This window comes from Harpia harpyja, chromosome 8 (genome assembly GCF_026419915.1).
Source record: "Harpia harpyja isolate bHarHar1 chromosome 8, bHarHar1 primary haplotype, whole genome shotgun sequence".
Lineage (NCBI taxonomy): Eukaryota > Metazoa > Chordata > Aves > Accipitriformes > Accipitridae > Harpia > Harpia harpyja.
In genome coordinates this window covers 10,713,838-10,726,967 of record NC_068947.1, presented here as the reverse complement: position 1 = coordinate 10,726,967, position 13,130 = coordinate 10,713,838, and the positions used below count along the sequence as shown (strand labels likewise).

The window sequence follows — 13,130 nt, the reverse complement described above, 5'->3', positions numbered from 1 at the left end:
TGAAACATCACTAGTCCCATTTCCATCCTCTGCCCAAGCCTACATCCAGAAAGATACGGGCCTAGAGGATCCAAGGCATCCAAGTTACTCAGATGTTTTCCCTCAAAGCTCTTCTATGGTTTGACCAAAACTAAAAGAGCAGATATAACTAATAGCTTGATGATCTGTCACATATGAAGCAGGACGTGGCTTACAAGGCTAACAGCTTCCTTCAGAGATGGTGGCACACAGGCTTCCTCAAGTAGGTTGTTAGTCTCCACCACTAATTAACTGGCCTTCATGCACAGACAGAGCTTTTCATTTTAATCCTTCAGTAGACTAAACATACATTAGTCCAAGGGATAAATCATCAAATGAAAGGCTGGGAGCTCTCATACTGCAGAAATAAATGACAGTCATCTAAATTCAGCAAGAGATGACTTTCGGTTTGTTCTCTGAAGATACTTACAACTGCCTGGTAAGAAACAACTTTGGTTGAGTCTACTAGGATTTATTTAAATTAAGTAAGAGTTTTCTCCAAGAATGGGAGCATTTCCACTAACAGGCAGCAAAGGCTAACACTCAACAAAATGGGAAAGCAGGACTGGAAAACAGACACTACAGAAGATGAAAAGCACCTCTGGGCTTACATTTCACACAACATTGCTACGGTAATTCAGGAAAAATAAAAATTACATGAATCTATCGTCTCCAAATAAAGACTTCCAAAATCAATACTGCAGCTATCTTTCCACCCACTCATCTATACAACAATGCCTACCATTATGAAAGTGAAGAAACCAGCTGAATAATAATTAATAGAAGATTATATTAAACATTTAGTGAACTCTCATAAGACTTTTATTGGAAGGTTTTACTTGGATAGACTGTGAATAAAATCAGCTTTGAACTAGGCAAAAGAATGCAATAAAAGAGCATCGATTTAACTATTCAAAAGTTAACACTCGTACATTTCAAACAAAACCCATGAAAATCAGAATGAGTCTACAAAATAAAAGAACATAACATTATCCTAATATATCAGTAAAAATACTTGATGCCGCTGGAGTGAAACTTTCTTCTTATTCTTTATCCTCTTTCAATTTTCTGACCACCTATTCTAAGCCTCACGTCATTTCCTAGCCTCACTAATGAAAATGATGTGAGGCTACAATGGACAAATTTCTATCTGAAACTCATAATCATAGTTTGAACATAAACAAAATGTATGTCTATAGCAGTAGTCAGGACACTGCAATTTTATGAAATACTTTTACAGACTTTAGATACAACTCCTCTGTTCATAGGGTTGTAACAGTTGAATGGTGAAATATTTTGAGCAGCAAAGTCTTTAAACATTTCTCCAGAACAGCAGCTGAGAGTAGGTTTTTCCCAGCATTAGCAGATACTATGCATTTTCATCAATCCAAGAAGTGGTTTGATATACAATCACAGAAAGATAAGACGACAAACCAGAAAGTTAATCGCCACTTTGTTAACGGTTAATTAGTATGTGTAGTCTACATGTACATTCCCATTTTATATACCTAAAAAATACATATATAGACCCAGCCACCTGAAACCTGAGAAGTATTTGACAAAGCAGTATCTACACAGTGAGTGTTTAAATTCTGCTCTACTTAAGAAGATAACTACAAACACCAGACCAGCTGAAAGGACTCTGACAGAACAGGGAAAGAAGCACCAATATAGACGTGCACCTTGAGGATCACAAGTTACCGGTAAGCAAGATGTTTTTCTACTCTCAAATTATACCCCTCCTGGACTTTCCATTGCAGGTGTTTCCAAAGCAAGAACTCCACAGACTGCCAATTACCAGTGGAATGTTGCTGTCAGTTGGGTGAATCTCAGAGCCTTTCATGCAAACGCAAGCACTGGACTATTTCATCAAATGCTGTGCACCCTCCCACAATGGCACGAACTACTGATACACCCAGAGCCGTGCAGGGCAGACATCGCATTTGATGAAGTAGTCTAGTGGTTTCTGTCTGCATGATGGGGGGCGGGGGGGTGTTCCCACACAAGTGAAGGAGGTCCCCACTAGGCAGTTTGCATTCCTACACACCGCACTACCCACTCAACTACTCTCTGTGAGGAAGAGCCCAGTTTCTTGGATCTGCCAACCACTGACACAAGCAGCTTGAGAACCATCTGAAGGATCTGGTCCTGCTGGAAAAAAAAGAGTAACAACCCCCTCAAAGACAAATCTTACTGTGTTACTAACAGCTTGCCCCTGAAAAAAAAAAAAAAAAGTATTGATAGAGGAAGCAAAGAAGAGCAAAGAACGGACTTTGACAGCACAGGACTCTCCCACCCTCACAGGCAAACAGCAACCACCATAAAACAATAGTTGCTTGGGTAGATGAATAAGGCATGCAATACTGAGGGTTGGCACATGAGACTACTGAAAAAAAGTTTACATTCCACTATAGACTTGGGTACTTTAAAATCAGTTTAAACAGCTGCTTTACTATTTCAGGATGACTGTGAGAAGAGCAAAACTTCATTTTCTGGAAAAAGATGAAAGAGAATGACAGCCAGAGAGAGCAAGAGAAAGACCAGACTCCTTCAGCTCAAGGAAATGGTCCAACGTGATTGGTGCTAAGGCCATCTCACAGATGATGGTAAGTTTTGTGTGTTTTCCTCTAGGTAAGTAGTAAAAAATGCTCCTGCCTCACTGAAGCCTTCAAAGGACTTCTAAGAAACAAGTGATTCTCAGGTGTCTGGAGGCCTGCATGGTGACCAAGAGGTGGGATACAGTACCACAGATAACAACTGAGGGCTGCCTTTTGCCATCTGCTTGGCCTTTGGAGGGTTGTGGAATTCAGCAGCAGCAGAGATGGGATGTGGAGAGCCTGCTCAGTGCTTGTATGTTGGAGATGGAGGTGCTGCGCTCTCCCAGTGGGGGTTGTATACGCTTGCTCCCTCTTGCCCATTAAATGTGTTTACCTGAATTAGATAAGAATAATGAAAGACTGCAGCTGCCTTCTTGATGTCAAGATCCAATTTTGAATCAGAGTTGAAGAGGGGAAAAAAGCGTTTTGTGCTGAACTCCCATGTCCCTGTTCCAAGGAGTCAAACTTATGCTAACAGGAGAAGTTCCAGCATACAGAACACCCTGGCTTACAGAAGTGCCAGGATGCAGCAGTGCAACTAGACTGGGCTGGCTGTGAGATTACTTTAAAGCAGCCAGAAGCAGAAATGGTCCTTCTAGATATCACTTGATGTTGAATAGATGATGACAGTGCTTCCGTTTTGGCAAGGATGGCTGTAGAAGGGCCAAGAAGTTCCAGTAAGAGATGACAGATTTTCATCAGATAGTCTGCATCTTTAGCCGTGATGGAGGTCAGGAAAAGGGTCTGGATCATCTCTTGCATTAGTCTTTGGCTTTTTTCAGGACTATGTCCCACAAAAGTGTCAACGCTGCAGGACTGAGTTTTACGTAAGAGTTAACTTCTACAGCTGATAAGGAATCCTTGGACTGAGGAGCCTCAGGGTATGCTAAATGGGGCTATAAGGGTGACTGATCTCAGTCTCCCATAAGGTGTTTCTGAGGAAGAGTGTGTCTTTCTCACACACACTGTCCAGCAATTTGCAAGATAACAGTCACTGAAAACACAGCAGGCTGGCCTTGGAACACCAAGGTTGGTACACTGGGATCCAAAGAGGGTGTTAGAGCCAGTTTCAGGACACAGCTGCAGAGCTTGGACTCTGCCTTTTTCTCTCGGTGGGACTCAGTGTAAATCAGCAAATGACAGACCAGTCAGGCTCAGAATCCTTACTGAAGTAAAAGAAAAAATTGGGCATCCAAGCCACTACACTTGGATGCAGCTATTGCACAGAAATGAAGGGTAGCCTTTGGTTAACTACCGAAATTCTTCAAGTGTTCAATCTAAAAGACAACTAAGGAGGATATGAAATTATTCAAGTTATGTGAATATCTCAGCTATCTCTATTCTACTGGTGTTCTACCCTGCTTGAGAAACAGGGAAACAACCGGGAAAATCAGCCAACCACTTTACTTACTGCTTGATGATAAATGGTGTAAAAGAACAGAGTATCAAAATTTAAGATCTATAAGACCTATTTTACCATACTTGATTCAATTTATGGAGCTAATCCCTTATGGCATATCTCACTGTAATAATTGCATGAAATAGCTTTGGTCTGATCACACTATTGCAACATTTGTATATACGTTGAGAACTTTCAGTTCTTACAAAGTCACCAATATAAAATGATGTATCAAATAAGATTTGTACTTAAGATAATGCTGTAACGCTGCTTTAGTATATAGAGAAGTGTACAATATTGAATTACAGTGAATTGCAATGTGTCTTGGAACCAATTCAACACTTCTTTTTATGAAAGCTGGAAAACTTCAAAACTAATGTAAAAATATGAACAAGAATTCTAAAACTGACCCTATTCCCACTTGCTATTTTATTATCCCTATTTATATGAGACATGAAAAAACCTCAATCACATCCTTACCCCTTCCTTTTAGGAGGACTATGTACATGCCTTTTATTAAAATCTAAGAATATCTAAAGTGGGGTAGATAAAAAAAAATGTTCATGGATGAAGCACAATAGCTTAAACTACTTTAAAATGGTCTAGAGGTGTCCTCTACCTGCCTGAAATATACAGATTTGTGTACTCTATGAACATAAATAGAAGGAATAGCTGCAGCAGGAAATAAGACAGTTTGACCAGCATTTCACTCTGAAAGAAGCAGGATTCTCCTTGCAGTCTGCAAGAGACTCCTGTGGAGGATTAAGATACACAAAGAAGAACATACCTATTGTAAATGACTTGCTATGACCTCCAAGTTTATTATGATTTTGTCACACCTAACTAAACACCCACAACCACACATCCCACTCCTCTCGCCCCCCCCAAAAACGGGGGGGGGCGCCAAGGAAGGCACTCAAAGGGATTTAAATTTAAAAAAAAAAAAAAAAATCGCATACAAAGGTGCAAGATTCTATCTGTGTTACATTTTCTTCCTCTAAAAATTCTACCCGACACTAACAATACACACTTTCCTTAGTACCACAGTATACATAACTTTGTTGTATGAATGAAATGGCAAATATGATTATTCTACACAACCTTAACATAAAGCTCTATGTGCAGTTAAGACATTGTAAGTTAAGGCATCAATTTATACTCATGTTCTCAACAGGCTTACTTAAAGGCATGGAAGAAAAATCTAAATTAATTCAAAGCTCTGATTTATTAATACTTAGGCCTCATAATCACCTGACTTTGCTTTTCCATCCACTGGAAGGTGCTATATAGCACAATCTGCTGATGGCAAAAGTTTATATTGAACAGTTGGTCTTTCAAAAAACCAACTACTCCAAATCTAACTACTTTGTCTTATTTAATTTTACCTTACAGTTTTCTACCATTTTCACAGTGGAAACTGTAACAAGATAGCCCTTGTAAGAAGAACTGGTGCACAAAATACTCTTGAATGTTAAATGGTGAAGACAAGCCTGCGTAAGAACAAGAACATTCTGAAACTTGGTGAAATTCCACCAGATTGATCACAATCTTAAAATAGTGGATTCTCAGGTTTTCTGAAAACTCTTCTGTTCTTCTCATGTTAATCAGAATGCAGTAGAATTGCATGTCATGTATAATACATGGCATTCATTTCACCACTATCAATAAAGCAAGCAGTAAGTTGCAAGATGGAAGAAAAAAAAAAAAAAATATCCAGGTTCTGAGCTCATGATTTAACCAACTTATCTTAATTTGAAGAATAAAAGCTTATTTACATTATCCTGAGGAAAGTCCGATTCTTTTGTCCTACAGATACATAGAAAGATACATAGAAACAAGGTGGGGGGGGGGGGGGCAGAAATTGCACTTTATTGCTCCAAACCATCAGTCAGTAATCACTTACTGCCTCCTTAACTGCGGTCATGCTTAGTCCAGTAAGATGATAAACTTTTTAGTAATCAATCAAGTAGTAAAGTCACACTTATTAAGTTTCCATATTGAGTGTAAAAAAGGACTGACCTAAACAATGCACCTTTCTGACTTGTTTCCAATGCCACTAATTATTATCTCTGCAAAAATAAACCCCAATGAAAGTTTGAGGACCTTTCAACAGAACCCCAGTGAGCGAGTCTGTTCCATTCACTATTCCTCTCATCATCGATAAAGCAAAACCAAAACTCTAACTGAAAACCAACCCTCCCCCTCATATCCAGCAGCAGCCCCTTTTAGTCCCCAAAGCCCTGCCAGAATTTACAACTCTTTCTAACTCTGAGTTTTTACATCAGTTTTAAACGTTCTCATTCAAGTCAGTGTACTACTTCTCATGTCCAAAACTTTCACATTATACAGCTATGTAAAACTTACTGAATATCAAGCTAATTAGAACAAGCCCACTTTGCCACTTCTTTTCCAAAATAAAAGTTTTTTGTAAACAGGCTTTCAAACAAACACAGGCTACAGACTATTGATAACAACAATTCACAGAAACCTGTTGAGTCATACTGCTCCATCCCCCTTGCTGAATCATATTATAGGGAGCTAAAATTCTTCTCCTGTAAGTGCTTTCCTTTTCAAGCAACAGCTGTGGTTGCCACAAGTACGTTACAGTAAGTCAGATATGTGACTCAGGACAGTATGTCTTCAAACATCCTATCTATAATAAAAAAACCTGAACTATCGTACACTCACACTGAACTGAAGTTGAAGTACGCACCTACCAATAAAACACCACACAATACTGATACTGTTAGCTTATTCCAACTTACCATTGAAAGGCATTGTAATGGAAGTAGACCAAACCAAGGCCATATAAAAAGGCAGCATTCTGTAAAGGAAAGAAACAATGTTTAAAACCCAGATAAGACAACCATATGCTGTAAGATTGAGTTTTCAGTATTTTACTCATCCTTTGACATTCTATTTCCATTATAAAATAAGCCTATTTAAATTTCACCTTGAACAGGAAGAATCAAAAAGAAAGAATAAAAAGATAGATACTTAAAAAAAAAGAAAAAAAAAGTGATTCTCCACAAAATATTTTTGGAGTAATAGTAACAACAATAACATTCAAGTACTTTTACATGAGAGAAACTGATGTGCTTTGTTCTACTTGTACAACAGCAGGGAAGGAAATGACAGAGTAGAGGTCTTTGGTAATTTAATATAATAAGAACTGTTTTATGACCAAACACCATTTCATATTCATAATAATTTATACTCACATAAAAGTAAGCAAAGCTACACACACTAATTTCAGTGTCTAAAGTAGAACATTAATTATACGAATCTGAAAATATGCTTAAGGAAATGTCAGTTTTCTGAATACCAAAAATACAGACCATCAGCTTCAAACCTAAGACAATCATATTTCTTCATCGTTAATCACATTTGTATTTTCTATTTCCCTACTTTGCAAAAGATGAAGGGGAAAAAAAACCCCAAACCACCACATTCTCCTCTGGAAACCCATTTCTTCTCATTTTCTTTTCACAGAAAGGTATGATTTGCTTCTAAAGTGACATTACTAAGAAGGTTTAATGAATGTTCAACTATCCAATTCTACAAGTAATTGTTACCTTTTTCCTAAATTAGGAAAAATAAACAAATTGCTTTTTCTTTTCAAAAGTTATGCCACAGCATAGTGTTTTCTACTTAGCAGAGCTATTCCATTATTTACAGGAGACAACATGTACATGCTGCCTATGACACATTTTTAGGCTTTTATTATGTATAATTCTGGTTTTGAGAGACCAGGAATACATCCCAAAGAACACAAAGTTCTGACACACGGACAAGAGATGGAATTTGCATTGTCAAAGACTGTAGTTCAAGATAATCCCTCTTCCACTTGCACACACTCTTCAACAAGTCTAATTTCTATGGAATTCCACAAAAGGAATGATATAAAAGGTATAACCAAATTTCTCCTAGAAAATAACTTGTAACCAGAACACAATTCAAAGAGCAGCATTCATCAGAAACAGGACCCAATATTACCATTTCATTATACCTCATTTGCATCTTCTAAATGCAAATTAAAACCAGGGGAAATGCCAAAGATCTTTTCATGAATACAGCTGGATCATAGCTTCAGCAATGGACAGCTTCCAAGAAAATGCTGTGGTGTGACCAGATACTACAGCAATCAGAGCACTGGAAGATGTTAACAGGGGGAGTGGAGGGGGAAGTACATAAACAATAAAAGATGACACTTTATTACTACCATAAAACCACATTCCTGTTTAATTGAACAAAAAACACAACATGGACATCATAAAAAGATCTCTTAATTCCATAACCCATGTATTTCTTGTTTTCCAAGCGTGCTCTTGCAACAACAGACTAGGAAAGAAGGCAAGTTCAAAACCCTAGCATACCTAATGCCTGATTTAGAAGTAATTTTAAATGAAGACGTAAGATAGAGAGATTTTCATGTGTGCAACATGGAAGCCTACAAACAGCACACACCCTAGTAACCTTTACTGTGTTGGGGTCAGGCTCATTTGTAGAACAGAACTTAACAAAACTGTCCAGTGTTACCTCAGAGATCCACCAACTGCAATCAACACTAGATTATCATAAAGATTGGGAATAATAGTAATAACAAAAATCCTTCATCACCACACTGCAAAATTCAAGCAAAAATATGCCAGACAAGTAAAACCTCTTCAATTTTCAAAGAATTTAATTTCCTCTTCTGAAACCTATCAGAATTCACAGTCCAAACGAGTTACAGATACAGAAGATTAATCTAGCTGGTACTTTGATGCAAAGGGTTAATAATAATCAACTTCCAAGGCACAACAGGACTAAGATGCAAGTGATTTGTCCAAATGTAATTAACACATCAAGTTCACATGAAGCTTTCAGGTTGTGCCCACCCCAGTAAAATACAAATCAACCATTACTGCTCTGTCCTCTGTTCTGTGACTGGTTTTCCCATTTTTCTCTCATTGTCATTTGACCTTGCAAAGCATTTGAGATTGACCTTAAAAAAACTGTTAAGCTGCCACTGTCCTCTCAATAAAAAAACTGGGCAAGATTTAAGAGTCTGTAACACTTCAAAATGTAAAGGGGCAAATTCTGAAATGTCAGTATGGATTGTATTTATCCATCCTGAAATACTATAGCTCTAACTGTATGTAACACCATTAGTACCGCTTGTTGATTTAAATGTGCCTTAATAAAGATTAAAAAATATCTTTTAATCTGCGTTTGAACCTGGATGGGACTTTCACAAGGACTGAAACATATTACACTGTTTCAATGTATGCAGTATTTTCCTACAAATAATTCAAGGTGAGATGCACATGACGTTCATTATTTCAGTAACTAACTTTTCTGCCTGTATTGCAGAATACCATCAAGTTCAACGTGCAGCCAAGTTCCTATTGGCAACAGCCAATATGAAAGGCTAGAACAGCATAATGCATATCAGGACCAAGAGGGATAATTATATGAAATTTTCATCTACAAAATGTCCTTTTTCTTAACATCATAAGATTCTGTGACTCTGTTTACCAGGAACACACCCCATCTTAAGAAATCTGTTTTCTGTTGCTTCTGTTACTTTGATTTGGACAAGTTTACCACAAAAAATATCTATCCCATGTTTTTCAGTAAAGATTAATCTTATAATTTAATCCCTGCTATTCAGAATCCTGCTATAAATAGCTGGTGAGGTAGAATACAAGCCCACCTTTTTCCCTCCAAAGATTTTTCAGAAAGAAGTAGAGAACAAAATTATCTTATTACAATCCTTTCCTTGAGCTTCTTAACAACATTCACAATTTCCAAGGATCTCATGCTAACAAAACTCACTTTTTGGCTACTAACTTCTAATGTAATTTTTATGTTATCAGATCTCTCTCTTCACTAAAATCTACAGTAAATTGAAAAAAAGCTGCAAACCGTAACAGACTGTACCTCAAATTTTAAGTTGAATGTCTGGGTTTTTTCGTTCTACAGCAATGCTATTAAAAAGCAGACAAATTAGAAATGCTATTTCCAAGCTGATGTCATTTACACTTTCTACAATCAAAAAATGTTAAAATGTTTCATACCAACCACTAGATGGCTCAAATATCTCTTTCCATTTTACACGCTTATGCAATTTAAGAAGATTGTCAAGTTTATATTGTGTATTCTGCTACTTAAATGCACTATTTAATGCTGAGCAACATTTCAAATATATTTTACAAATTGTAGAAGCCACAGTATTTTATTGATAGGTAAATCAGTAGGCAAAAATATACCTGTATGTACCTTTTTATGTAACTGAGATGAATGTTGAAGACTTTTTGGTCTTGTTTTAAGCAATCAAGAAAAAAATTAAATTAACCAATGAGGAAAGCTCCACCCATCTCACAGACCTTCTGTATTAACCCAAACAACTGGTTTACAGTCTCTTTGAAGCAGCAGGTGGAAACAGATCCCCAGCATTTCATGTGCTCTGTTCTCTAGCCATTTCTCCACCTTCAAGCACGCAGCCAGAGATTCTGGCAGAAAGATGTAGGCTAGACCATCACAGTTACACTTTATCGATAAACGCAGGGTCAGAAAAATGCACCTGTCCTGTGTAACAAGTGGTCATACTCACATTCAGACTTACAAATGGCCATCTTAGACTGACTCTAGGAATGTACAGCTACCACATCTGGGTCCAGATATTTTTTACCAGTAACATGCTTATCTGCCACAAGCAGTTAAAACCCTGTTACCAACTCCAAATTTGTGTTTTCTAAACACAAGAATATACAAAGAAGTTATGCTTGCAAATGAAAATCTGTTTGGGAGGCACTTCTAGAAAGTCAAGAGTAGAAAAAGACACTAAAGAGTCAAAGTGGCCTCGGGGCAGCATCCGGTCAGGACCTTGCAACTTAAAAATGAAAAAGAACAGTTTTTGCCATAGTTCCGTAGCATTGCTGATTCAGAAACATTCCCTAACACTGCCTCTCATTTTCGCTGATACAATCATTTGTAGAGTACTACAGCCAACTGGATGCCAGAACTGATCTGAGTTACTAATATCCAGATAAAAAAGGATTATTTTTAACTGGATCAGTTTCCCAGCCAAGTTCAGTGTGCCCCCCCGTCAGCCCCCCAACAACTGCATTAGCACAAGTAAGAGTGGAATATAAGCAAAATAAGTAAAAGCTCTTTAAGTCTACACTGCTACCAACAAAATGTATATCGAACCTACAATGACTTTTCAAACAGAGTGAAATCCTAGACAAAAGATTTAAACAGGCAACCTAGATTGAAAAAAGAAACAAAACCAAAACACAATACTTTATTACCTCCTAAGCCACATATAAATGTTTGACTTGAGAGAAATCAACTTCTATGGGTCAGTACAAGATAGATAAAAACAAGAACGAACATCACAGCCTGCCTGTCAACCTTCTCCATGCAGGTCCTTAACCAGTGAGACACATGGGCAAATACACCATTTCTTTTGTATGGCTCTGAGGGGCAGGGCCAGACGTAGGTAAAATAATCCCTTTATTTCAGTAAAAAGTTTATAGTATTTAGACAGAAATCAGAGTGTATCCCACCATACTATGAAATAAAAAAACAAAACAGGAGAAACTAAGTCCCCATGCAGTTGGATGATAGAAGTCTGAAGGAAAACTGGAAAAAAGATGAAGTTCAGCACCTGTATGAGACCAGTGACCGTTTTTCATTTGCTTACTACTTCCAGGAATCAGAAAGTCTTTGATGACATATTAAAACTGCTTCCAGCAGGACTCTCAATGCCCCTTCCACAGCTGCCCAAGTTCCAGCGGAACCTGCAGTCCAGCTCATGTCATACCAGGCTGCAGAAGACACATATGGGCAGGGGGCCACTGCTCTTCAGAAAACCTAACTAGGAAAACAAGGTTTTACAGTTTATGTTACATCCTCCGGTCACAGGGTCTCTCAGCCACCTGTTCAAAGCAAAAGAACAGTTTTTGTGTTCAAATGTGTGAATATGTTTATTTCTTTACTGAAAAAATGAAAGATGAAGTTTTGACACTATGGTGGTGCCTAATACTTCCTCCTGACACTACTCACTATATAACAACAGTTCCCTGGAGAGTATGTACTGCATAAAAAATTCCATGCAGCCTCTTGTGCATAAAGAGGTTTATGCCTTTGGGAGCTGACAAGCTCTACCAGTTCCAGTCACAAAGATTGTAAGTGTTCAGGAGAAAGGGGGGAGGGTTCAAATGAAGTTCTTTTAGATTTGTACAAATATAAAAGAGAGAGCTACTTATCTACATGTTCTACACATTCCCAACCCCTGCAAAAATACCAAAATCCCTGTAAGGGTGTATTACAAATTAGTATCATTAGTTTTGGCTTCTTCAAGGTCTTCAAGAAATTTTATAGTAACTGAAAAATCATTAGGTTTATACAGGATCTTTAATATACAGCTATATATAACATGCCTGAATAACCCTTTTTCTTGAGCAATAATCACAATACATTGTCAAAAAATTGTTACTGGGTGTGTGCCTGCATCCCAGCAGCCACGTGAAAGCAATTAATATATAAACATCATTATTCCTGTGAATTCCTTCTATAAAATAGATTAATTATACATGACAACTTGGTAAATAACTACAAAGTAATTTCTTGTCTTTACAAAGTTAATTTTTCAGAGACTAAGTATTGCCAAAATACACCTACACTTTGTAGAAGAAAACTGGCTAACATATCTTTCTTAATTCATAAAAAATACTTTCCTTTTTTTTCCTTTCACAGAACAGTTCTTAAGAAGGTAAAGCAGAAAAAACAAAACAAAGTAAAAAACAAATAAACAAAAATCCCACACCATCCACAAAGTAAACCCCCCCCCCCCTTTCTAAGTGGTACCTATCTTTGAATCACTACACTCTCCTCCCCATCCTGCTCCCTTCTCATCTCCTCTTTAGGAAAGACAGTGCATTTGTCCATAGCCTTTGCAACTCGACCGCCAGAGCTGCATTTTCCTATAGCTCCCCTCTGAACGAACACAACTCTTTCAACTTCTCTGAAACACTGCTGTCCCCACCACTTTCACTTATAGACTAAGACACATATGGCAAAACCTGCTTAAACAAGCTGAAGAGGGAGCCTAGTTCCACCAGTGT

General features: G+C 37.6%; 1 protein-coding gene across 16 annotated transcripts in view; it reads right to left on the bottom strand.

Moving 5' to 3' along the window:
• KDM6A (lysine demethylase 6A) overlaps positions 1 to 13,130 on the bottom strand; it is a 168,386-nt gene that overhangs the window by 80,660 nt on the left and 74,596 nt on the right. For all 16 annotated transcript variants that reach the window (XR_008236326.1, XR_008236328.1, XR_008236332.1 and 13 more), the window contains exon 5: positions 6,780 to 6,838. Coding sequence is in view for 7 of the 16 variants with exons in the window: in XM_052794678.1 (XP_052650638.1) it covers positions 6,780 to 6,838 (59 nt within the window). In the remaining 9 variants the exon portion in view is untranslated. The remainder of the gene's footprint in view (positions 1 to 6,779; positions 6,839 to 13,130) is intronic.